This window comes from Gracilinanus agilis, chromosome 4, assembly GCF_016433145.1.
Source record: "Gracilinanus agilis isolate LMUSP501 chromosome 4, AgileGrace, whole genome shotgun sequence".
NCBI lineage: Eukaryota > Metazoa > Chordata > Mammalia > Didelphimorphia > Didelphidae > Gracilinanus > Gracilinanus agilis.
In genome coordinates, this window is record NC_058133.1 from 179,461,262 (window position 1) to 179,488,710 (window position 27,449).

Below are 27,449 nucleotides of genomic sequence, written 5' to 3' on the forward strand. Positions count from 1 at the left end.
CACTTTAAAAGTCTCTTCCTCTAAGGCTCCAGGAAAGGATCGCGATGGCCGAGCTGCAGCTGGCTGAGGAGATGACCTGCTCCATCTGCCTGGAGCTCTTCCAGCAGCCCGTCACTACCCCGTGCGGCCACAACTTTTGCTCGCCCTGCCTGGACGAGACGTGGACCGTCCAGGGCCCCCCGTTCTACTGCCCGCAATGTAGGAGAAGCTTCCTGACGCGGCCACAGCTGCAGAAGAACACGGCGCTGTGCTCAGTGGTGGATCATCTGCAACAAATCCAGAGCCGCCGGGAATTGGGGTCGCTCTGCAAGGAGGCCAAAGATGGCGAGACCTGGGACCTGCCGTCGAGGAAGGAGGGGCAAGCGAAGGGGGAGGCGGCTGTGTCTGTGGCTTGCGACCACTGCCTGCAGGCTCCTGCTGCCAAGACGTGCTTCACTTGCATGGCATCCTTCTGCCAGGAACACCTCCGGCCACACCTGGACAATCCCGCGTTCCAGGGCCACACGCTGCAGCAGCCCGTCCCGGACCTGGCCCGTCGCAAGTGCACGGAGCACAGTCGCCTGCGGGAATTCTTCTGCCCTCAGCACGGCGCCTGCATCTGCTGCGTCTGCCTGGTGGGGCACAAGACCTGCTCTCCGGTGGCCCTAGACGTTGCCCGGAGCGACCTGAAGGTGGGGAGCGGAGAGAGGGATGTTTTGGGGAGAGCGGAGAGAGGGACGTTAGCGGGCTAGTCCTGAGTTGGGGAGTCCCTTAGAGTCAGCTTGGCCCCAGGCCCTTGCGGGAAGCAGGTGGCAACGCCTGGCTTGGCTTCAATTAATTATCTCATGCCAGGCTAATTTCTCTTACCACGGGGGTTGGGGCAGTCAGAGTTGAGCAAAGAAACATGAAGGGGGCGTTTCAGAATGTGGGTGAGAGAGGCTTAAGAATCTCCGGGCACCCCATTCTCAGTAGAACCCTGGCTGCTAGGCAAAGCCTTTCGAGTCCCTTTTCTATGTGAACATCAAGTTTATATGTAAACCAGGCAAAGTCATCCTGTCCCATGCCCAGACTTGTTAGGCTAAAGGGCGACAGTCAACGTGAGAGGACTTGCTTGAAGAGTAGTTATTTGGGGGTTTCAAGCCCCGCCTCCCAGATTGTGGCCATGTGACCTTGGGCTAGTCACTTAATTCCTTCTGTGCACCGAGTTACTTATACATTGCAGAATTAAAGCTAATTTGGTTTTGGAGATTACTTCAGTGATGTGCTGGGTGGATCCTCAAGTCCCTTCTTATCTATGAGTCAGTATTGCTAAACCCAGAAAATCGAAAGATCCAGAATTACTTAAAAATGTAAATGGGGGAGTGGGGAGAGGGAGTTCCATGTAGTTTCTTTAAAGCAAAAACCAATTTTTTTTTTAACCTTTTGTCTTAGAACTGATACCAAGTATCAATTCAGAGGCAGAAGAGCAGTAAGGACTAGACAATTAGTTAGGTGACTCCTTCACAGTGACACATTTGAACCCAGGCCTGGTTCTCAATCTAGTGAGCCTCTTTTGAAGTTTCCCAGAGGCTCCAGTTGAAGGGCCTGCACTAAAATCATGAAGCTGATATGAGAGGCTTGAATCCTTTGGTCTTCATAGGGCCATAGATCTTAAGAGCTGGAAAAGATCTCAGATGCTTATTAATCTGTCCTCTGTATTTTACAGATCAGGAACTGAAGTCAAGTGACTTGACCAGAGTAACATGTAATAAATGTTTGAAATGGGGTTTGAACATAGGTCCTCTTGTCAATTTTCTCCCTTGTAAAGTGAGGGGGTTGGAGCTGGTGATTTCTAAGTCTCCTTCCAACTCTAAATCCTATGATCAAGACACTAGGTCCACCAGTCCTATCTTAAATCTCTCTCCCTCCCTCCCTTCCCTCTCTCTACCTTCCCCTCTTCCTTTCTCTCTTCTTCTCTCTTCCCTCTCCCTCCCTCCTTTTCTATCTCCCCCTTTCTTTCCTCTCTCCTTCCTCCTCCCTCCTCCTTTCTCTTTCCTTCTCTCCCCCTCCTCTTTCTTTTTTCTCCCTCTCTCCCTCTCTTTCCTCTCCCCCTCCCTCTTCCTTGAGCCCTCTCCCCAGATCCAGTCCAAAATATACTCCCAAACTTCTTTCTCTTTTTAAAAAAAGTTACCTTTTGTAGTAAACTCCTTGGGAGCAGTAACTATTTTTTGTTTTTTCTTTTTAGAGATAGGAAACACCTAGGATATAGTAATAGGGACTTAGTCACCATCTTTCCCTTTTTTTCTTTTAAAAAGTCTTTTTTTTAGATTCATTCTTAAAATTTCAAGGTCCAAAATCACTTCCTCCTTCTAGCCCCTCCCAAAGCCAGTGAAAAAGCAAGTGATGATCCCCCATTATGCATGTGAAGCCATGCAAAACATACCTTTTTTCCCTTAAGGATGAAAATTAGTTCTTCCCTACACATCCCTTTTTCCTTAATTCTGAGTCCCCGGAGTTTTGAGGAAGTTTTTTCTGTCTGCATTTTTCAAATCCCATACTTGCAGGTTGAACCAATCACAGTGAGAACTAAACCCAGCAGCCACATTGTAGCTAGTTTATACTAATCTGTATATGTTACATATATTTCCAATTACAACCAGTTTTTAAAACTGAGTTTCAAATTCAAATCTCCTCCTCACTCCTTGAGAAAATAAGCACTTTTCTATAGATTGTACATGGGCAATTATGCAAAACAGATCCATATTAGTCATGTTGCAAAAGAAAACCCTGGCAGAAAAAAACCCCAAGAAAAATAATCTGTAAAATAAAGGAGACAGATTAGATGGTCTCTAAAGTCGCCTCCAGCTCTTATATTCTAATTATGACTTGTCCAAGGTCACCCAGCAAGTTAGTAGCAGACCACCTGTAGCTGTAACATTTTAGCTCAAGTCCTTGACTACACAGGTCTCTCATGTTCCATTTTAAGCTCTTTTATGGTTCTTTGATTAACTATTGTAGGCTTAGGCACTATCTAACATAGTTTTGGGTTAATATAGTGCAATGGTCGGCAACCTTTTTGGCCGTGAGAGCCATAAACGCCTGCGGAAGGAGGCGGATGGAGGCTGAAGGCGCTGGAATTTGGGGTGGGGGCTGAAGGGCCCCCTGGGGCACATTCTGGGGCTCTGCCCGGACTGGCCTGTCAGGAGGTGGAGCCAGATATGGCTGGAGAGCCATACATTGCTGACCCCTGATATAGTGGGACACTGTCATATAGTTGGGGTTTTAAATAGGACATCTGTGCTTTCAGAGTAACTTTATCTGGACCTTAATCTCCCTTACTATTATCTTGACTTTACTTGATTATGCAGATTTGGATTTAAGGTCAGATTCCGGACCCTGAATTGAGGGGGTTGACATTGTCAGCCACACTGGGGAAATGAAGTTATTTCCTGGGTGCCCTTATTCTCAAAAGGTTGACCTCCTCCCCCATCCTTATTTCTGTGGCAATCCCCTATTTGAGTTTAGAGTCAGGTGATTTGGCTTCCTATCTGGGTTCTTCCACAAACTCGCTATGTGACCTTGGATCAGTTAGTTAGGATGTGTGTGGCAAATAACCTTGGATGTCATGTAGTTGCAAGATTTTTAACCTTTTTTTTGTATATGCCCCATGTATAAACCTATGTGTTCCTTTTCAGAATGTTTTTGAATGCATACGATAAAATATCTAGAATCATTAAAGAAACCAGGTATAGTAAAATATAGTTATCAGACTATTAAAAAAAATACATTCACAAGCCCCAGGTTAAAAACACCTAATAATGTCTAAATCTCTCCATTTTGTAAGGGAGAGTACTAGGACTGAGAAAACTGAAATGACATGTCCAAGGTCTTGAAGTAAGTTAGAAATAGTATAGTATTTTATAGTCTTCATCTAGAAAATGGGAGCTGTAATCCAATTTTATATCCCAAGGTTGCCTGGGAGATTAAATGAGAGTCACTGTGAGAGTGTCTTGAAAATTAATTTTTTTAATTAAATTACTTTTTTTGCTGATTGATTTTTAAAAATCATTCATTTTTATACTGAAATTAATAAACACATAAAATGATTGTTTCCATATAAATAGAAGAACAGAAAAAAAGAATTGGCATGGAAAATGAGTTCTTTACAAATGTAGTGTTAGGATGCAGCAGGGGGACCAGGCAGCCTCTGGGAACATCTTGGGTGTTGGGCTGAGAAACACTACGATTTATCTCATTCTTGTTATTTTTAATTGCAGTCCAAGATGAAGCAGAAGCTGACAACTATATATGATCATATCAATAAGGCTTCAAGTGCATTGAAAGATGTCAAGTTGAAACAACAGACTGTGCAGGTAAATAGGCAACATCCTTACCAGTCATCCTTTGCTTAGATGACTATCTTTCTGCCTCCTACTCACCCCATTTTATTGGAGATGTTGACAAATTGGAGGCATGCCCAGAGGCTCCCATCTAGAAATAGAGAGACTTGTGCTCCAAAGCCTTTTTTTTTTTTTTTTTTAATCCTTACCTTCAGCTTTACAATCCAAAATGTTCTTCCACTGGAGAGTGGTAAAGGCTAGCAATTTGGGTTAAGTTACTTGCCTAGGGTGATATAGATAGAAAGTAGCTAAGGCCAGATTTCTAGATTTGAACCCAGGACCTCCTGTCTCCAGACCTGGCTCTCTATGTGAATCACATAGCTGCCCCTGCCTTGAAGTCCTTTGATTCTAATATAAAGATTAGAGACTTGAAATATTTGGAAGTCTCTCATCAAGAAATCAGATTAGATTTGTTCTCTTTTACAAGGAGAATGCAGAACTAGTGGTTAAAAGAGGCATAATTCAGCTTACTGTCATTCCAGACTACTAATAAGAACTTCTTATCAGTTATCAATGGAACTGGTTGCTTTGTGAAATGGTGAGTTCCCCCTCTCTGAGTATGTTCCAAAAAACACTTTTTGGAGATTTTTGAAGAGTGAGGAAGGTTGGATTAGATGACATTTAAGATCCTTTCCACCCAAAAGACTTAAGAGTCATTCTAACCCTCCTTGAGAGTTGAGAATCGAGCTCGAGTTTGGAAATACTAGTTAAAAGTCAAATAGGGAGACATCATTAGTTTAAAAGATAACACTGGAATCTAGCACCCAATTCCCCCCCTGCCTGCTAAGTGGAGATATTGTTAAATTGGTGGGCAATGCCCAGAGATTGGGGAGACCCATACCTGAAGCAGTGATTAAAGTCTTCAACTATTTGGATGTCCCCCGTGGGGAAGATGGATTAGATTGATTCCTTTTGCAATCAGAGAATAGATGTTGCCTTCTATTTGTTTTAGGTTCTCTAGCATTATTCTGGTGATATGACTATTAATGGAGTAGAGAAAGGGCTCTGCAGTTGATGGATTGATGTTCCCTGGGACTGTTCCAAAGGGGGCCTCGTCTTAAAAGCCACATCAAATCTAAATATTTCTTTGGATCACTTAGGAAACAGCAGCCAGAAAGATAGACTTGTTGAAACGTGAATATGAAGAAATGAAAATCCTCATTGAATCAGAGGAGAAGAGATCTCTACGGAAGCTGAAAGAGGAAGAAAAGAGAGTCTTGGACAAATACGACTATGTCCATCAGGTCCTACTCAAGAAAAAGAAGGAAATTGAGTTTGTGAAAGAAGAGATTGAACTGTTGCTCACAAAAAATGATGAGATTGCCTTTTTAGAGGTGAGTCTCCCCTAGAATCCGTTCACAAGGGTTGTATTGAGTGCCTTCCTTGAGTCTCTGGGCTAACTCTTTCCCAACCCTTTTGGGAAAGTCACTATTGTTATTCTGGACCAATTGATGATGTTATCAGAGTGAGAACTCCCTATGTGGAAATTCCCAAAGCAGATGGACAATTTGATGTATAATTTAGCCTTAGAGCCTTACACTGAGAAATACAATAACCTCTTCATAGTCATAGAGCCAGTATGTATCAGGGGTAGGACTTGAACCTTGGTGTTCCTGATTCTGAGGCTAACTCTCAGGACATTCTTTTTTATGTGTCATCTTTCCCTTTGGAATGTGAGCTTCTCAAGGGTACAGAACATCTTTCTTTTTTCTTCTATTTGTATCCTCACCTATAGTGGCTGGCAATTAAATGCCTGTTGCCTTGTTGTACCTCACTGCCTCCCTCGCCATTATAGGGTACAAAAATATATGAAATCATGGTGCTTGCCCGCCCTTTTTTTTTTTTTTTTTTTTTTTTTTTTTTTTTTTTTTTTTAACCCTTACCTTCCATCTTGGAGTCAATACTGTGTATTGGTTCCAAGGCAGAAGAGAGGTAAGGGCTAGGCAATGGGGGTCAAGTGACTTGCCCAGGGTCACATAGCTGGGAAGTGTCTGAGGCCAGATTTGGACCCAGGACCTCCTGTCTCTAGGTCTGGCTCTCAATCCACTGTGCCACCCAGCTGCCCCCCTGCCTGTCCTTTTTAAAGAAAAATGTTTTGCTCTTACATTTGTGCCACCATCATTTCACATCCTCTTCCATTGCTCCAAATAGAGCCTTCCCTTGAGTCAAAAAACAAACAAAAAAACCAAACCAGTTAGTAAACATACCTAACACAGTGACTGTCCCTGGTAATGCATAAAGCATTCCATCCTATAGTGGCCTTCTGCCTCCCACTCTGCTGTGAGCATGTAGGTGTATTATCTCTCCTACCTGACCAGGAAGTACAGTAGGTAGAACTCTAGACCTGGAATCAGGAAGCCCCATGTTCAAATTTAGCTTCAAATACTTCCTAGCTATGTCACACTGAGCAATTCACTCTCTACCTCAGTTTTCTCACCTGTAAAATGAGAATAATAGCATCTAAATTTCACGGTTGTGGTGAGGATAAAATGAGATAATATTTTGAAAGCCTTTTGCACATTTTAATTTTAATTTTGTTGTTCAGTCATTTAGTCATGTCTGGCCCTTCATGACCACATTTGGGGTTTTCTTGGCAAAGATGCTAGAATGGTTTGCCATTTCCTTCTCCATCTTATTTAACAGATGAGGAAACTAAGGTGTGAACAGGGTAAAGTGACTTTCCTAAGGTCCTACATCAAGAGTCTGAGGATAGATTTGAACTCTGAAAAATGAGTCTTCCTCACTCCAGTCCTTGCACTCTATTCACTATGATTATATTATTATTTTTCAGTAACTCAGAGTTCTACTTTCTTCTTTTTTTTCATTTGTATTATTACAATCATTGTATATATTTTGTTCCTGGTTTTGCTCATTTCATTCATTATCAGGTCACACGAAGCTTCCCGTGTGGCTTTTGAACTCACATTCATCATTTCTTACTTCACAGTAATATTCCAGTGCATTCCTAGAGCACAGGTTTTGCAATCTCTCCTCAGACAAGGACTTATTTTTGTTTTCAGTTCTCTGCTCCCTTGGGAAAGGGCTGCCTTGACTATTTTTGTATACATTGGACCTCTGTTTCTGACTTTGAATTCCTTGGCTTATCTGCCCTAAGGCTCTCTGGGTCAAGAGATTTGGATTGTTTAGTCACCTTTCTGACAATTTCAAATTGCTATCTAAAACAACTGAACTGATTCGCAACTCCACCAGCAGCATATTAGTATGCTTTCTTCCCATAGCTCCTCCAATAGTGGTTCTTTTTGTTTTTGTCTTTTTTTGCCAATTTGTTTGTGAGATGAGAGTTGTTTTAACCTGAATTTTTTAAACTATTGGTGATTAGGAACGTATTGCTAAGTGGTTACTTTGTAGGGTTTTTTTATTTTTTATTTTTTTTTAAACCCTTACCTTCTGTGTTGGAGTCAATACTGCATATTGTCTCCAAGGCAGAAGAGTGGTGAGGGCTAGGCAATGGGGGTTAAGTGACTTGCCCAGGGTCACACAGCTAGGAAGTGTCTGAGGTCAGATTTGACCCTAGGACCTCCTGTCTCTAGGCTTGGCTCTCAATCCACTGAGCTACCCAGATGCCCCCGCGTAGGTTTTCTTTTAAAAAGTTTATATCTGGCTCAGCTAGGTGGTACAGTGTCAGGATAGAATGTCAGGCTTAGTTCAGATGGACCTGGGTTCAAATTTATCCTCAGATGCTTCCTAGATGTGTGTGCTTAGGCAAGTCACTTAACCCTGTTTACTTAGCCCTTGTCTTATAGTTGTTAATGGGATACAAAATAAGGGTTTATTGAAAACAACCCAAATAAACCAACTTTCTACTTTTGACCACTAATCTACTGAGGAGAATGACTCTTGGTATTATACATTTGTGTCCAAAATGTTTGATGTGGAATATTATCAAATAGTGAGAAATGATGAATATGAGGAGTTTGGAGATCTGTGGTAAAATCGGCATGAATGTGGCTGGAGAAGTCTCACCTTTTCCATGTTTGCCTAGTTTGTTCCCATAATCATCTGCCATATTTCCTATAACAGAGTGTGATAACGTTTCAATACTGAAACTTTCTTCGGGCATAGCAAATCAGTGAGTGGGACATAATCTGGGCTTTTCTCATAAGAACTGTTTTTAAGTTGGCTTTTACACTTCCTTCACTTACTACTTATAGTTGCCCTTGTAACAAATCAGAATATCTGAGCAAAATATTGATAGCCATGTTAGAAAATTTCCTCCTTATTCCAGACCTCTGCTCTAGTAATTCTCAGAGGAAGGCTGAGAAGCATACTTCACCCACAAGCCCTCAGAGGTCAATGTTGGTTACTACATTGATCTGCATTTTGGAGTCTTACACAGGGCCTTCCGCCACACCCACATTACATTGTTTTCCTCGTTCTACTTAATTCTGTATCTCTAAGCATTTGTCATTTCATATAGCTCAATAACAGTTCCATTACATTTACGTGGCATTTTGGGTTGAGCACCTGCTTTGTTTCCAGGTTGTTTTTTTCCTGTGATAAACAAGGTCTGCTTTACTTTTTTTGTGTAGCTAGAAACTTTGGAGGGAGAGAATACACCCAAAGAATGAGAGGCAGTCATGTGTGAAAACAAGGATGAGGCAGAAGATGAAATATCAAGGTCAGGGAATAGCATTCTTAAACACAAAGGGATTACGAAAGAGAATGGTTTGAGATAAAGCTGGAAGGGTAGGTTGCAGCAGATTGTTTAGGACTTTTCAAAGGCAGATGAAGAAATTTATATTTTATTCTTTAGGCAATGGGAAGCCAACTTAGGGTTGTGAGCAAGGAAGTAATGTGGTCAAGCCTATATCATTAAGACCATATCTTAATTTTATAATTATTTATTAAATAGCAAAAAGCGGGCTAGAGAAAGAAAGAAACCCAAGCCACATATGGCCAGCTAGCTCTTTTAGCTACCTTGAGCCAGCCCTGAGCCAGACCACATGCCCTCCCTAAGTCTGTGGTTCCAAGGGAAGAGAGCAACTTCCTATACCCTTTGCCGAGTTAGGTTCTCCATGACATCCCTTTCCTGAGCCTCTTTGATTGGCAGACTCAGACCTCAGGCCTGACAAGAGGCAGGTCTTCCAGATACCAGGAGTAACCCACTTGGCTTTTCGAATGGCCACACAGCATATGTATTGCATCTTCTATTGTGGTAGACAAAAGGAAAGGAGGACTCTAGTCCAGAGCTTCAGCCCTAACATTTTTTTGTTTGTTTTAAGATCAAAAGGTTGTTTGGGGGGCCAAAAAGTGGTACAGATTAATATTAACTTTCCACACTGAGGAATGATTTGGAGAGAAGAATGACTGAAAGTCCTGAGACCCATTAGGAAGCTATTATAGATGTCCCATTAAGAGTTGATGAGAGACTAAAGTGATGTTGTGAATGTGGAGGTGGAGAGAGGATGCAGGTGAGAGACTGTAGGGCAGTGATGGTGAACCTTGGCCTAGGTGCCAAAGATGGCCTGCAGAGTGCTCTCTGTGGACATGGGTCACCCTTCCCTGCTCAAACACCACCCACCCAATTCATTATTAGAAAGGCAGAGGGACTCGGGAGGAGCTGCTCCCTTTCTCTCTCCATGGTGCCTGACAGACATTTTTTCACACCACCCACCCAGCAGTCTAAGGAACTCTTTCTCCCTTTCCTGTGTGGGGTAACAGAATGGGAGGGCAGGGCTTTCCAGGCCCTTAGTGGGGTGGGGTGTGGCACATAGTTGGGGGGGGCATGGCTAAAAGGTTTGCCATCACTGCTGTAGGGGTAAGTGTGCCACTATTCGTAGGATAGAGGACAAAGGGGAAAGCTACAGCAAGTACAACTTCTGGATTGTAAAACTGCATGATTTGGAGGAAGCCTTTGAGATATTCCAGGGCATACCATCCTCATTTTTCAGAAGAAGAAACCTGGTTCAGAAATGTTCAGAGAGGGGGTTGGACTAGCTGGGCCTTAATCAAAGACCCTTTTGTGATTCTCTGAAGTTTAACCTTGTGATCATTTCCTGAGCTAACTATCTGGCTTGTTTTAGAAAGCCTCAAAGCTGCAAGAAATCCTCATCAAGTCTGTATATGTACCAAAGAATGAATTAAACCAAGAGATGATCAATGGTGTATATCAACATGCATTCTCCGTTAAAGAGGCTTTAAAACACAATATAACTCACCTTCAAGAGAAGAAAACAGAAGAGGCAACTAGCTCAGGTAATTACTTTATAAAAAAAAATGAAATTGAACTTAACACACACAAAGGCCAACTAGGATTTCTGTATTCATAGTGGCTCAGAAAAATATTTTATATTAAATTGCAGCCTTCTATTATAATAGCTTGCTTTTCTTTTAAAATATGTAATAAATTCACTATGTAACTTTCAAAGCCGTCCTGTTTGTCTATAGTTCTTTCTGGCTTTTATTTTCTTCTGTGCATTGAAAAAAAATACTTAAATGACTTTTTTTCCCTTTTCTTTCTTTTTCCTTTTTTGGGTACCCTGTCCCTAGTCCACTCTTCCTCCTTCTAACCCCTATTGGAGATTAAAAAAAAAAAAAAGAAAAACCCTTGTGACATTCATACATAGTCAATCAAATCAAATTCCTACATTAGCTGGAAAATGTATGTCTTCTTCATCCTGAGGCCTTTACTTTTCTGTTAGCAGGTGAGTGGCATGCTTCCTTATCAGTCTTTTGGATCTGTGGTTGATTATTGCATTGATCGGAGCCCCTAAATCTTTAAGAGTTGTTTTTCTTTATATTAATGTTGTTGCTGTAAAAAAAAAAGTGATCTTTTGGTTCTGTTCACTTCAGTCTGCATCAGTTTATAAAAAGTCTTCCAAGATTTCTCTGGAACTATCTCTGTCATCATTTCTTACTAGCCTCTGAAGTTAATAGCTACTATATTTTGAAAAACTAAAATTTTATTCTGGGGGGTAGGGTGGAGGCAATTGGGGGTTACGTATGGGTGAATGGTTTTGGGGAGAACTAGAAGATCTTATCTGATTGGACAAATTGGGGAAGGAAATGAGAGTTGATAACCTTTTCAGAACCTAATCTGCTACAGCCAGCTTCCATTCTACCTTTCTGACTGTATTGCAGATTGTTCTTTTTTCACATTCTACATGAAGAACTGACTTACTCTCAATTCTATACCCCCATGCCTGGAGTATACTCTCTTCTCATCCTTAGCTCTTAGAATCCTCATCTTCCTTCAAAGCTCAGTTGAAATATCCTCCTTCTGTATTAGTCCCTTCCAAATTAATCCTCTTCTCCCCCTGTCATCAATTACCGTTTTTTTTTTCAAAGAATCACAGTTTTCAAGTTGAAGGAAAGTGGCCATCTAGACCAACCTATCCATAAAAGAACCCCCTGAAGAAAGTTAAATTAATGCTACTTTGATTCTATAGTGTGTTGATTTATTGTATTGATTTTATATCACAATTGAATCTGCATCTGTCCTTAGGTTGAGCTCTGAGGGAGTTTAAAGTTATAATTAAAAAAAAAAAAGTTGTTATCTCTCATACGGGTAGCCCCTGGGATATTTCCAGGGCACCTGTTATTTCTAAACTCCACAAGTTAACTTGGTACCATTCCTAAAAAATATTTTGGTTTTTGCCAGGAGACAGCAAGCCTGGTAGTTTTGATCCCCTAGTAAAGATTACAAAATGCAGTCCCATAAAACAATTACTCTTCTTTAATTGTTGGAGAGGGAGAGTGCTTAGCTTCATATACATGCCAGCCCATTTTTCTTAGTATAGCCAATCATACTATTCCTGCCCCAACACTATAACCTGCTATTTTTTCTCCATGCCTACCAAGTCTCCTTTCTTGTGTGTCAATAAAGAGGGTCCTCTCTTCTCATTGGGGTTGCTGGCTTTATTGAGGATGCCAGTCTGATCCCTTCTCATTAATAGTTAAATACACATCATTGTTAATAAACTGACTTTGTTCAGAGCTATGTAGCTCAGTTTACTTTTTGTTAATTTTATTTGCTATACCCCATTATAACATATCCAGCAAGGTACCAGTCAATTTTTACTCAAAAACCTCTGAAGAGGGGCAACTAAATGCAGTCCATTCCACTTTTGGACATCTAATTATGAAGAAGTTTTTCTTGGCATCATGCCTAAATTTACCTCTTTGCAGTTTTCAACCATTATTTCTTATTCTGCCCTCTAAGGCCAAAATAGAGCAAGTCTAATCCTTTATGTGACAGCACTGCAGATGCTAGAAGACTAGCGATCATGGCCTCCTTGAGTCTTCTCCTTACTTAAATATCACTAATACCCTGAACTAGTCCTCATAAGAAATGGATTCAAAGCCTTTCCTTATCCTGGTTGCCCTCCCCTGGATGCTATAGGTTATCATGTCCTCCTTAAGCTGTAGCAACAGACACTGCACATGGTATTCCAGATGAAGTGTGACTACTAGGTCATCGTACAGTGGGCCCATCCCCTCCTTATTCTTGGAAACTCTTCTAATGCCGAGCAGGATTGTCTGATTTAACTCCCACATCAGTCATATTGGTGACTCAGAAGAAGCTTGTGGTCTCTAAAATTCCCAGTCCTTTTTCAGAATAACTGCTGTCTGACCATGCCTCTCCCATCTTGAACTCGTGAGGCTGATTTTTTGAACCCATGTAGGGACTTTACATTGAATTCAACTAAATTTCATCTTCTTAGATTCAGTCCAAAATTAGGGAAGCCTGGATGCTTTTGAATCCTGATTTCATCATTCACTATATTAGTGATCCCATCCAGCTATGTATTATCTTTGTGTAAAATTTTGTGAGGATTTTATCTGCATGCTTATCCAAATCACTGCTAAAGATGTTAAATCATGCGGGACCAAACAGATCTTGCTTTCTTGGAGACCTCTTGACATAATGGTATTGAATCATTCCTTGGGTCAGGCCATATAATCAGTGATGTGCCCATCTGATTGCTTTCTTATCTGGACCCTCATCCTTTCCACAAGAATAGTATGAGCAAAGGTCTGCTGGTAATTGTGTAACGATCATTCTCCTGAGTGGAAAGGAGAGGATCTGGAAGTATGCAGACACACTTAATTTTAATCAGCATTATTCACATTTTCTCCATTACTTTAAACCTTAATCATCAAAAATAGAATAAACCAAACTCAAATTTATAGTGTTTGCCCATTTTTGAGGTGTAAATGCTTGCATTGAATTTTTTAGAATCAATACTATGTTTTGGTTCTAAGGCAGAAGAGCAGTAAAGGCTAGGCAATGGGGGTTAAGTGACTTGCCTAGGGTCACACAGCTAGGAAGTATTTAAAGTCAGATTTGAACCCAGGACTTCCTGTTTCTAGGCCTGGCTCTCCATCCCCTGAGCCACCCAGCTGACCCTCCCACACATACACACACATTGAAGATTTAGCAATTGGTTGTTGTCACACCCCTGAATATGAGATACTTTATCAAGATCTTTGCTAATATTCAAATAAACCTTAGGTATACCATTCCCCTTATCTTCTTGTCCAGTCATCCTGATGACAAAGGAAAAGAGATTACTCTGGTATGACCTGTTCTCAGAGGGCAAGCTGACTCTTTGAAATCATTGCTTCTCTTTTTAGAAGCTCACGGACTTGACTCTTCAATGTCCTATCTTCCCCTTTTTGGAGAACTGGGATAGCATTTGTCGTACTTTATTAACTCTGGGGATGTCTCCCTTGTGATCTTTCAAATATTCCTGACAGTGGGTTAGTAAGCATAGTGTCCAAGGATATAGTTGATTGGTTCCAAGTGATGTGTATCTAGTGGGGTAGCTAGGTATTCTCTGACCATCTTTTTACTCATCTTGGGTATCAGTTCCTTGTTGCTCATTTTTGCTTAATTATTCCACTGTAAAGTTCATTCTCCTTCACAGAGAACAGAGAAACAAAATATGTACCAATCAGCTGTGCCTTCTCTCTGCTGTTAACTATTACTATCTCATCTGCTCTCAAGTACAGATTTTATCCCATCTTTGTTCTTCCATACTTTTTTCTTTATTTTTTTTAACATCACTTTTCTTTGTTTTCCTTAGCATCTCTCGTCAACCTCAGCTTGTTTTGAACTTTAGCACATGTGATACTGGAGTATTTTTTTGATGGTCTGCATCATTCTTATACACATCTTTTGTTACTTGAACATGCTCTCTACTTTAATGCTTTTTACTTTGCCTGAATCTAAGTTGTTCAGTGAGTTCACTATTCATCTATATCAGACTTTTCAGACTAGTCACATTTTTCTTCATCTCTAGGACTGTTTCCCTTTGTGTCTTCAGAATTTCCTCCTTGAGTATCTCTTATTCTTCCTAGACTGACTTTCTCTGTATCATTTTATATTTAGGATAGAACAACAACTCTGATAATAGTAATGGTAAAACAACTCCATCCTTGCTCAGAAAACTGTATCATCCATATGCCTTAAGCCAAATCTCATTTTCAGATATTGCCTTCTTGGCCAGACATTTGTGTTCCAAATTAATTTTTCTCCTCTGTGTCCTTTTCATCCAGGGGACAACAGTAAGAAAAACAAACCCTGTGTCCCCTGAGTTTCTTGCCTGGAACTTAATACTGTCACTGACAGTGCTTTTTTAGGTTTCTTCCTATGCTACCATTTGTTGTTTTTGAGTCCTGTCTGACTCTTCTTGACCTCATTTAAGGTTTTCCTGGCAAAGATATTGGAGTGGTTTGATGGTTCCTTTTCCAAACCATTTTGTAGATTAAGGAAACTGAGGCAAACATGGTTAAGTGACTTACCTAGGGTCACACAGCTAGGAAGTGTCTGAGGTCAGATTTGAACTTAGGTTTTCTTGACGCCAGGTTTGGCGCTCTCCCCATTGTACCACCAACCTTATGATGCCATTTACGTTAATTCTCAGAAATAGATATTGTCATCTCTTTTGATGTCGGTAGGTCTTCAATATGTGCCCAGGAAGAACAATATTTGCACATTACCCTGGAGCAGAGATTTACCTATGTTTATTATTATTTGTCATTTCTTCCATATCCCTTACCGAATGATCCCTTACTTGTTAGCTTTGGTGGCCCTACTCTTATCATTTTATACAAGATTAACTACAAAGAATCTCAACCTTCTATTATTCTTTGATTTCTTCCTCTGTATCTTATTTACTTCTTATAGACTCGATTTCTATTTATATGTATGGCTCTACTGATAGAATGTCACACCTCCATGTAGGACAAGTATTCTTGATGCCAGGCATATAATAAATGTTTAATAATGCTTGATACTTGGTTGATAGCCCCACACCCAATCTCTCTTCTGGATTCAGCTGGATTGTCATCATGTTTGGATGGTTTTTTTTTTTAAATAAATATATAGAGAGACAAATTGAATCATATAACTTTGAAAAACTTATGTGGAAATTTGTTATTGCATGTAATTGTTAAAAAAATAAATGACCAACAATTTAAAAAAATAAACATACTATTTGCCACAACTCTTTCACTTCTTGGCAGAAGGTGGCTGATCAGTTTGGGGCCATTCAAGCTAACTTTAAGTGAATTTTACATTTGATCCAATTCATAATTTTTCCCTTATACCTCCCTGCCATGTCATTTTGCTTGTTAGAATTGCTACTAGAAGATGGCATGGGCCAGAAAAGAGGAGATTGGTTTGCTAATTATCTTCCTTGCCGAAGTTGTACATAAATGGGTGGGTAGGCCATTGGAAAGTGTTGGCCAAAATAAGATGTTTAAATGAACTGTTAATTTCAAGTATCCAAGTTCTTTCTGTCTCTCCTGGTATGTCTTAATTAGTTTGTTAAACATTTTTGGGGCACCTGCTTATAGTGAAAGCATGTGTTAGGTACTCGGAGGGATTCCAGGGACAGGCATTCAGTATAAGGACAGTTATTCAATGGGCTTACAGTCTCATACAGGTGACCAAGATATAAGACAGTGTAGGTTAAGTTCATAAGAGTGGTGCAGACATTTATTAAGTACCTGCTCTGCGCCAGGCAATGGGCTAAGTAGCAAGAATATTAAGAAAGCCAAAAAACAGCCCTTCCTCTCAAGAAGCTTAGAGTTTAATGGGGGAAACAACACACAAACAACTAGGAACAAACAAGATGTGCACTCGATAGACTGGCTAGACTCCTCAAAGAGAAGGCACTAGCTTGAAGGCATTATCCTAGTAGAGCCCAGAGGATCAATACATCACTTCTGGCTTGAGAAGGAATCAGTAACAACTTCTAGAAGCATAGAATTTTAGTATTGTAAGGGATCTCAGAGAGCTAGTTTCAGTTTTGTGGGGGAGGTGACATTTGTTCTGGGCCTTAAAGGATGGGCAAGATTTCAGTTGTCAGAGATGTGGGAGAAAAGTGCAACAGATAAATGAGTCGAAGTAGAGAGGGTAAGAAATGATGGGATGTTTCTAGGAGACAGCTGGTAGTTTGACTCGGCTGGAGCCTAGGAATACATGAAAAGAATCTTATACAATGAGGCTAGAAAAAGCAGACTGAAAACAGATTTTGGCCGGGCTTTGTTTGCTTCATCTTGGGGAATTCAAAAAGTGACTGTTGTGTTTATTTGAAGTCACTTGTTTGTACTGATCCCATTTTCTTTTGCAATAGATGACCCTGGAAAACCTTTGCCTTCCTTTAGACCAACTTATCCCAACAAAGATCATCACCAAACAAGACGGATCCACAGTAAGTGATTCCTCCTAAGATTGTGTTATGCTATTAAGATTATCTTATCACCTGTTATGCCCAAGGTGATTCTTTTTGTTGAAGAAATGGCTCAACTTTTGGTAGGTGTTACTGGTAAGATGCTCATAGTTCTCTTTCCGTCTTGTAGAAGTGGACAAACCACAGCCCAAGGCACAGGGAGTCCAGCAGGAGAAAAGTGGAATTACAGAACAGAGTAAGTAAACATTGAAGAACAAAAAGGATTTTCTTTTTTTGCCATCTCTACCCAATAAACAATCACTGAGCAAGCTAAAAGGATTTCTCCTTGACTGATAAATGCTGTTTAAAACCTCTAATTTTACAGGAAAGGAAATAAGACTAAAGGAATTTAATAACTTCCCCAAGGTCACATAGCTACTAAGTAACAGAGTAGGTATTCAAACTCAAGTCTTCCAATAACCTTTTATTTAAACTTTATATTGATTCAGCTTTCATATTTTGGGAGGAAAATACTTTTCAATCTTAGTTACATTTTGTTGTTGCCTTTTGTTTTCACAATACAATAATTTCTGGAAATATTCTTCTCCTTTTGTCTCCCGACTCTTCAAAATTAAGCCTTTTCTTGTGACAAAAACAGGCAAAAGCATCCAAGAGGTGACTGCATGTGATAAGATATACATTCTTTCCTGGTAAATCCCTGTCTATTTGCTGGGAGGTTTTCCCATAAAGTATTTGAGAATTAGGTGAGGATATCGGCACATCATAGAAAAGTCTGGGAAGGAGGGTAAAGAAAATAAAAGTCACTGAAAGATTTTTTTTTTAACTACAGAACAGCTAGAAATAATCACACATAGTCAGGACAGCTTTGAAAGTTAAATGTAGAATTTAGTATATATTTTACAAGAAAAGCAAATTGTATATATAATAGAGGTCTGTAATTTCATGTATAATCATTCTCTTTTCTACTATGTATATGGAAATACCCGTTCTGTTAATTAAATTCACAATTTAAAAAATTGTGAACCATTAGAGAAGTAGGCAAAGAAGTCTCTGAGGAGTCAAAGTTTTAAAGAAATATTTAATAGTCTTAATGTGCATATATGTGAATTTCAGAACTATAGATAAGCTAACCAGAAGGTGGGGAAGCTGGGAGCCTTAATTAGATCAGGTGTGTGGTTGTCCTTTAGAGCAGATAGGAAAGAAAGTAAATAGAGCATTTAGTAAGTGTTTATAAAATCTAAAGGGCACTTAAAGAAAAAAGAAATGAGAGAAAGGGGAAAAGTATAATAGAATAAGAACCAGAAGGTGAGAGTGGAACAGGAGAAAAGACAAGAAAAAGGCAATTTGTTCAGCAACTGAAAATTACCCTGGAGGCCATCTGGTCCAAGGCTCTTATTTTTCAGAAGAAGAAAGAGGCCCAAGAGCATAAGAGACTGTCCCAAAATACTTCATATATTAATGCTGTATATATTTTTAGGTGTACTTGTGTACCCATGTCTTGCACAACACCTGCACATAGTAGATGCTTAATAAATACTTATTGATTGATATTTATAACAATTCCCTGTATATATTGGAGATCAGACCTTGAGCAGACATATATGTGGGAAAGATTTTTTCCCCCTATTTAGTAGCTTCTCTGATAATTCTTGTCAAAGTGAATTGATTTTGTTCATGAAAAAGCTTTTTCAACTTTATGAAATTATCCATTTTACCTTATGTGATTACATTCATCCTTTGTTTAGGTAAGAATTCTTCCCCAAACAATTATTTAGTGTACCTCCCTCCATTTTCCTCTAATTTTTCATGATCTCGTTTACATTGAGGTCATGTGTCTTTTTTGAATCCTAGTTTTATATAAAAGAATTTGTACCTAGTCTGCCAAAATGCTTTTCAGTTTTCCCAACAATTTTGTTGGATTACGGAATCTTTAATATTAGGTGTCCTTAGATTTGTTGAATACTAGTCCATAATGATACTGTTTTATTTATGTAATGCATTCTATTGATCAACTTCTTACTTTTTAAACTTGTACCAATTAATTTGATTCGTGTGTGTGTGTGTGTGTGTGTGTGTGTGTGTGTGTGTGTGTGAGTTTTAACTATAGTTTGAGATCTGGTAATACTAGGCCCTCTTTATTCACCTTCTTTTTTTAAAAATTATTTTCCCTGAGATTCTTATGCTGGTATCTAATTCCATAAAAGTAACCCTAGGGTACTTAGTTTGATATGACGTTAAATGTATTAACTAATTTAGGTGCTGTCATCATTTCTTATGTTGGTATATCTTAAGAAATATGCATTTATTTTTATTTTTATAAAAACAATGTTTTGTATTTGTATTTATTTAAGTTCTGAGTGTGAATTGTTGAGTTTCAGATTTTGTAACTTTTGAAAGGAATTTATTTTTCTGCTTCCTGCTGGGTTTTGTCACTAATAAACAGGCTGGTTTTTGTAGGTTTATTTTATATCCTGTTAATGTTCCGAACTTATTTGTAAATTGTTTTCATTAATCTTTTTTCATTGAAGTCATAAGTAGAGATAATTTTGTCTCTTTGCTTGAACTTATTCCTTTCATTTCTTTGTTCTCATTATGGTTAGCTTTTCTAGAACTATATTAAATAATGATGTTGACATGGCCATTTCTTTTTAAATTTTTTATTTTTTTTGACATGGCTATTTCTGTTTTACCTTTACATTACTTCACATTACTTTACCAGAAATTCTTTTCCCTAATGTTTCCATGTTACAAATCTTGGGAAGGAAAGGTCCACTTACTCCTATGCTTTTTAGTGTCTTTAAAATAGATTTTTATGAATAGTCTTTGTTTTTACGTCACCTAGATTTACCCCCTGTGTTTCTTACCCTTTCCCCTACTCTAATTATGCCACGTAATAAAAAATTTTTTAAGAAGAAAAATTTCAGTAAAACTGATCAATATAGAAAGAAAACCCTGCTGTTATAAACAATGTTACACATTTATACTCTAGTGTCTTCTCATAGTTCTTTAGTATTTTTCTTTACTTTGCAACATTTATTTTCTAGTGTTTTGTTACATCATTGTCATTATACATATTTTTTGGTATTTTGTTCTTTTCTTTGCAACATTTATTTTCCAGTATTTTGTTACATTGTTGTCATTATACATATTGTTTTCTTGGCTCTGCTTACTTCACTTTGTATCAGTTTGTGTAAATCTTTCCATACTTGTCCACATTTTGTTATGCTCATCATTTCTTGTAGCCCAGTAAGATTCTAATCTATTTAGGCAACTCTGTTTAGCTTCAATTGATGGGCATCTACTTTCTTTCCAGTTCTTTGCTACCACAGAAAGTATTGCTATAAATAATTGGGTAGAGATAGAGCCTTTGTCAGTTTTGTCAATGTCATTGTCATCTTTTGAATACTTTAATATTTTCTTTTAAAAATACTGTAATACAGAAAACTGTATTTTTTTTTCAGAACAGGAAAAGAAACCTAAACCATCTGGTAAGTATAAGCAACGTCTGTACCTCTCGTTTCTTCTCCCCAACTCCAAGTACAAACTTAAGTGCTGCAAGCTTGGCTCTTGACTCCAAAGCCTGGCTCTCTGTAATAATTTTTATGATATGGCCAACTTCCTTGTTTCTCATCCCCCACATGTCCAGTATCTCTCTTGGGGTTCTGAATAGAAAGGATTCACATAATTGGGACCAGATAGGATTTTCCTTGGGCATTTCATGTGTGTTTAAATGATTTAAACCGAAGTTATTTTTGGAAATCAGATAAGGAGGGAGTTGACCAAGTCCTGCACTGCCCTTTCTACATATCACCCACTTAATTTTCTCCTTACTCAGCTCCTGTTCCTACAGTGACCCCCAGCCAGAAACCCAGCCCGGGAACTATGACAGACTTGGCAGATTTAAAAACAGCCCTCTCAGACGGTGAGTTCTTTGGGGAATGGGGAGGTGTGTGCTTTTGACTCTTGAATTTTGACTATCTCATCCTGAGTTTATTTTAAAAAGATGACAGTTTTCTCCTCTGCAGCTACAGAAAAAGCTGCCAGTGCCTTACTAAAGAACTCGACTCGGAAGACACAAATACTAGACGCCTTCTTAGCAAAATCCAGACCCGAGCTCCTGCAGTGTAAGTGCCATTATCAATAAAGGAAATCCCTGGGATTGTAGGATGTACAGCTGGGAAATTCCCTGGGGATGATCTCATCCACCTCTTCATTCCCTGTACCCCTACCCCCATTTTATAAATGGGAAAAATGAGGTCCAGGGAGGGATCTCATAGGATTATAGTTAGAGTTAGAAGGGATTTCAGAGATCATCTAGTCTAAACTCCTTTATTTTACAACTTGGAACAAGAGATTCCCAGAGAAGGGAAGAGATTCGATTCCATGCTCTGATTCCAAATCCAGTTCTCTTTCCACTATACCATACTGCCTCTCATTCATTCTATATCTCATTTTATTCCACATGAGAAGTTGCTGGACTTATTAGTATCAGCAACAAAGAAGTGTTTATTTATTAATGATGGGTAGAAGAAAAATGTTACCAATTCTGGGCCTAATATATACTATCTCCCAATGTACACTGTATCCCCTAAATGACATCTTTATTTTTTTATTTTTTTTAATAATTTTTATTTTTTAGAAAAGTTATCATGGTTACATGATTCATGTTCTTACTTTCTCCTTCACCCCTCGACCCCCCCCCCCATAGCCAACGCACATTTCCACTGGTTTTAACATGTATCTAAATGACATCTTTAGAAGACACTTTTTAAAAAAATCCTCACCTTCTGTTGTAGTATCAGTTCTGAGACAGAAAAGCACCAAAGGCTAGGCATCAGGGTTAAATGACTTGCCAGGAAGTGAAATGATGTCTTTAGCAAGGAGAAGCATGGGGGGAAAAAGCAGCATAAAATTACTGTGGTAAAAAAATAGTCTTTTAAAATTTTATTTTGTTATATTTTAATCCTTACTTCTCTCCTTATTGGAGTGGTACAATAAAGACAAACACTTGCTCTGGTTTTCAATTCTAGCTTTGTGACCTTGGTCAAGTCACTTAACTACCTAGTTTCCTTATCTGTAAAATAAGGACAAGATATTCTCCAATGTCCCTCTTCCAACTCAAGATCTAAGATTCTAAGATCTTCATCCCTTTCATTGTTGTCTTCTTAGATTTAGAGTTGGAAGGGACCTTGAAAAGTCAACTAGTCCAATTCCTTCATTTTATAGATGGAGAACTAAGGCTCAGAGACAGGCAGTGGCTTTTCAAGAGCATGAAAATAGTTAGGTGGCTGAGTCAGGATTTGAACTCAAAATTTGAACTCCAAATCCAGTGTTCTTTCCACTCTGCTAAATTGATTCTTACCTCGGTTGCTGTAGCTAAAACCCACTGACTTGTAGGATTAGATTTTTGAACATGATCCAGACTATACTTAAACTAATAGAATATTATCTCCATTTTACAAATGAAACGAAGGCCCTCCTTACAAATATGCTGCAAACGTCCAAAGCCCCCACCCAGCTCTCCAGCCTTTGCAGACACCTCAGCTGGCAGCCCAGGTGAAGGGCCAAGAGACCCTGGCAGCTTCCACGTTGGCTGCTGTTCCCCCCAAGCAACAGAAGCAGATGCTGGGAGAGTGTTTGGATTGATTAAAACCACACACAGCAGTCTAGCAGGGAAGCTCACAGGGATTCTGCTAGAATTGGATAATTCAGAAATTCTGCACTTGCTGGAGTCTCCAGAATCCCTCCATTCAAAGGTGAAGGAAGCTGTTGCCATGTTACAAACTCATCATGCTAAGAAGACGAAGAAGATGACGTAAGCAGCTCTGAAGGTGTCTCTTAGACCAGAAACACCAGATACTCTGAAGCTAAATAGCCCCTTCATTAGGTCTTCCCTCAACATGCAGAGGCTTCCTCCCAGCACTCCAGACCAAATGGCAGAAGAAGCTGCCGCCATTCTCCATTTTTTTTCCTTTGGGGAAAAATCAGTGTGAAAGATCAATTTTTCAAAACTTAAGAAGTTTTTCAGTGCTCAAAATTGTGTGTGGCCTGGGACCTGTTAACCTTTAATTTAATTATTTAAATTTACTCTTCTTAAAAAGCTTGTCTGGAAGCGTTTTTGTTTAGGTTTTATCTGAAGGATCCAATTTATGGAGTCTGGAAAAAGTGCTTCTCAATAAAGAAGTAAAACCTTAAAAAAAAAAAATCTAAGTAGCTTACCCAGAATCAGTCAGTCAGTAAATATTTACTAAGCACTGGAGATACCAGAAAAAAAGAAGCGCAAAAGACAGTCCCTGCCCTCAAAGAGCTTACATTCTCTATGTATTATACTGGTAGTTGAGATTCTAATCTAAAATTAATAACACTAGTAATAATAAAAACACATATAGGATTTATAAGTGACTTATAGTGCCTCTTGATTTTCATAATAACCTTGTGATAAAGGTATTATTATTATTATACACACATATATATGTATATACATATTAAATATATAACATACAGGTTTCCCTTCTGCATTGCAATTTTCCTCATTGTAAAGCTTTCATATATTGGGAGTTGGCATAAGAAATTAAACTCGGGGGCAGCTGAGTTGCCTAGTGGATTGAGAGTCAGGCCTAGAGATGGAAGGTCCTGGGTTCAAATCTGGCCTCAGATACTTCCTACCTATGTGACCCTGGTCAAGTCACTTAACCCCCATTGCCTAGCCTTACTGTTTTTCCACCTTTGGAACCAATACACACCATTGATTCAAAGGCAGAAGGTAAGGGTTTAAAAAACAAAACAAATTTTGAGTCTTACAGATGCTGCAGACAACAAATAAAGGCTAATACACAATATTGAAAAAAGTTTAGAAACTCAGAAATGCATAAAATATGTGTATAGTATTGTATAATATGGACAGATTTTATCTTTTAATTTACATATAGATAATTATTTTTTTAAAGTTAAAATAAGTAAAAAGTTAAAGTTTGTAAAGAGAAAGCAAAAGCAAAAAAAAAAAGATGAGAAAGACTAGAAATGTTAACGTTAATCTATATGTAGCCCATAGCCAAATACTTAACCCAAATTTTATAAGGTACTATAAACATCCCATAAAAGAAAAATAAAAAAGTCAGACTTCTCTGATATGAAGATAGGGCCAATGATTTTATGTAGATTTTCCAGATTGTGGGGGTCCTGTGCCTCTAACCCCCAAGATGTGTTAGGGATGCCTATGTATTACATATACATTTATATAGGGAGAGTGCAAATATATAATATATGTAAGTATAAAAATAGTTTATTATATAAATATATGTGTATACACACGGACATATAAAATATGCCATAATATGAGTAAAGCATTTTATAAAACATTATAGCTCTATAGAAACACTAACTTCTGTTACTATCCCTAGTATATAGATGAGCGAACTGAAGAATTCTTTTTTTTTTTTTAACCGTTACTTTCTGTTTTAGAATCAATACTATATTGTTTCTAAGGCAGAAGAGTGGTAAGGGCTAGGCAATGGGGGTTAAGGGACTTGCCCAGGGTCACACAGCTAGCAAGTGTTTGAGGCTGGATTTGAACTTTGGATCTCCTGTCTCGAGGCCTGGCTCTATCCATTGAGCTGTCCCTTGAAGTGAAGAATTTAAGTGACTTTCCTAGGATCACACAACTCTTCTGTGTCTCAAACGGGCTTTGAGACTTCCTGACACCAATTCTGATGCTTAGTCCACTCCACCTAGATTCATGGCATGGTACCAAGACATGGTACTCTTTAGGAGCTAATAATCTAATATTTGCATGGTGGTGAGTGATAATGGAAGGCGCGCTGAATCGTCTTGGTGATCTGGGCTTGAATCTTGGCGCTATTGCTTACTAACTGTATGACCTTGGGCCACTAGCTTGCCCTCTCTGGGCTTCAATAATTAATAACAATCATGATAAAAGTAGCTACATTTATATAGCACTTACTGTGTGCCAAAGCATCATGCTAAACACTTAACAATCAGTATCTTATTTGGTCCTCACAACCACCCTGGAAAGTAGATACTATTATTATTCCCAATTTACAGATGAAGAAACTGAGACAAACAGAGGTTAAGTGACTTTCCCAGGGCCACTCAGCTGGGAAGTGTCTGAGAACAGTTTTGAACTCACATCTTTCTGACTTGAGGCCCAGCACTCCATAATTAAACAAATTGATTGGCTTAGATGATCTTTCTTTTTCTTTTATTTCTTTTTTAAATCCTTACCTTCTGTCTTAGTATCAATTCTTAAGGTGGAAGAGTAGCAAGGGCTAAACAGTTGGGATTAAGTGACTTGCCCAGGGTCACACAGCTAGGAAGTATCTAAGGCCAGGTTTGAACCCTGGTCCTCCCATCTTCAGAAGTGGTGCTCCATCCACCAGACTACCCTTAAGTGATCTTTTAATCGCCTTATAAAGCATGGAGAAGTTTTAAAAAAAAAGTGCCAGTTAATTTTAGGTCAAGTTTCTGGGTAAATATATTGAGGATAAAGAAAGGTATGTCATTGGGAATGAGGATGGGAATGGTAAAGCAAAACTCTCCTGAGCTCAGTGTGGAAGAGCTTCATCCAAGATGGGCAATTTCAAGAGTTATCTGATGCTAGAAGAGGGGATGGAAGATAAAGTTGAGGCTACTTTTCAGTTTTTTGTTTGCATCTTCCATATCCAAGGATTTTGTCTTTCTCTAGATGCTACTCAAGTGGTTCTGGATTTCAACACTGCCCACAACAAAGTGGCTTTGTCGGAGAATTACACCGTAGCATCTGTGGCCACAGTCCCCCAGAATTACCGGCCCCATCCCCAGAGATTCACCTATTGCTCTCAGGTCCTGGGTCTGCACGGTTACAAGAAGGGAGTCCACTACTGGGAGGTGGAGCTGCAGAAGAACACATTTTGTGGCATCGGCATCTGCTACGGGAGCATGGATCGCCAGGGTCCCGACAGCCGCCTGGGCCGCAACAGCGCCTCTTGGTGTGTGGAGTGGTTCAACACCAAGATCTCCACCTGGCACAATGATGTGGAGAAAAGCCTGCCCCTCACCAAGGCCACCAGGATCGGCGTGCTCCTGAATTACGACGACGGCTTTGTCATTTTCTTCGCCATCACAGACAAAGTCAGCCAGATCTACAAGTACAAGGTGGAGTTTTCGGAAGTGGTGTTCCCTGCCTTCTGGGTATTCTCGAGTGGCACCACTCTCACCATCTGCTCACTGAAATAAGTCATTTCACTCCGAGGGTGGGACCTAGTGTTCACACTGTGTCCGACTTGGCTTATATTCTGTGATGAGTGCGAATAACTATCCTCTTTGAGCTTCCTTCTCCTATACCATGATGATGTTCCTGTTTGGATAATTTTAGAGATAATTCTGTGTGAGGTTTGGAAATGGATTTGGGAAGGGGAAGAACATTTATATTGCTAGTGGGTGACGATGGCACTTGGGGTGAATTTTTTTTTTAATTTTTTTTTTTAATTTTTATTTTGAATATTTTTTCCTAGTTACATATTTCATGTTCTTTCGCTCTCTCCCAAACCCCCCTAAACCCCCTTAGCTGACCCATAATTCCACTTTTTTTTTTTTTTTTAAACCCTTAACTTCTGTGTATTGGCTCTTTGGTGGAAGAGTGGTAAGGGTGGGCAATGGGGGTCAAGTGACTTGCCCAGGGTCACACAGCTGGGAAGTGTCTGAGGCTGGATTTGAACCTAGGACCTCCCATCTCTAGGCTTGACTCAATCTACTGAGCTACCCAGCTGCCCCCTCCACTGGGTTTTACATGTATCATTGATTAAGACCTAATTCCATATTATTGATAGTTGGATTAGAGTTATCCTTTAGTATCTACATCACTTGGGGTGAATTTTAAAACCTAAAACCCCATTTTCTTTAGGTGATAGGACTTCTCAAAGTTGTACAGGCCAGTGCTGGTAATAGTAGGCCACTGGGCAGTTTGTAGAGGCTTAGAGCACTATTACTCATTCCCAAACCCCAGAGAAGTATAACTAGTACAGGCTGTCCTACAGGCTACCAGGTACATGCCTCATTGGGCCCTGAGGGTTGGGTTTAATTCATGTGCTATACCCCTGCCATCTTTTCTTCCCCTAGCCTTAATGCTCATGATCATCTCTGTCTCTTTGTATTATTTGTTTGTTTGTTTTTTAAAGTGTTGTAGGAAGACCTGAATTCAAGACTGGAATCTCCCTCTGCATTTGCTAACCCCACTAGTTTTAATTCATAAGCGAAAGAGTTTCAAGAGATTTGCTAACTAGTCTTGTGTTACTGTTGTAGTAAATTGGTATTGTATAGGGAAGAAGGGGCTCATATACTTTCACGTTCAAAGAAAAGAAATTCTTTGATGTTTCTTTACCAAAGAACCAACATTTTTTTAAAAATCATTTTTTTCTCTTTTCTTTCTTTTCTT

At 39.3% G+C, this 27,449-nt stretch overlaps 1 protein-coding gene across 3 annotated transcripts; it reads left to right on the forward strand.

Annotated features, from left to right (window-relative positions):
* On the forward strand, window positions 1–26,251 carry TRIM25 (tripartite motif containing 25). Of its 3 annotated transcripts, none has more exons than XM_044672789.1 (10): window positions 1–671; window positions 4,236–4,331; window positions 5,459–5,692; window positions 10,403–10,574; window positions 16,964–17,041; window positions 17,190–17,255; window positions 20,482–20,508; window positions 20,856–20,942; window positions 21,031–21,144; window positions 25,722–26,251. In XM_044672789.1, the coding sequence occupies exons 1-10, from the start codon at window positions 45–47 to the stop codon at window positions 26,249–26,251; spliced, it is 2,031 nt and encodes a 676-aa protein (XP_044528724.1). In that variant the 5' UTR covers window positions 1–44. The 3 variants fall into 3 exon arrangements, with proteins under 3 accessions (XP_044528724.1, XP_044528723.1, XP_044528725.1); XM_044672788.1 differs by having other exon boundaries at window positions 21,046–21,144; XM_044672790.1 differs by having other exon boundaries at window positions 20,871–20,942; window positions 21,046–21,144.
* The last annotated feature ends 1,198 nt before the right edge of the window (window positions 26,252–27,449 follow it).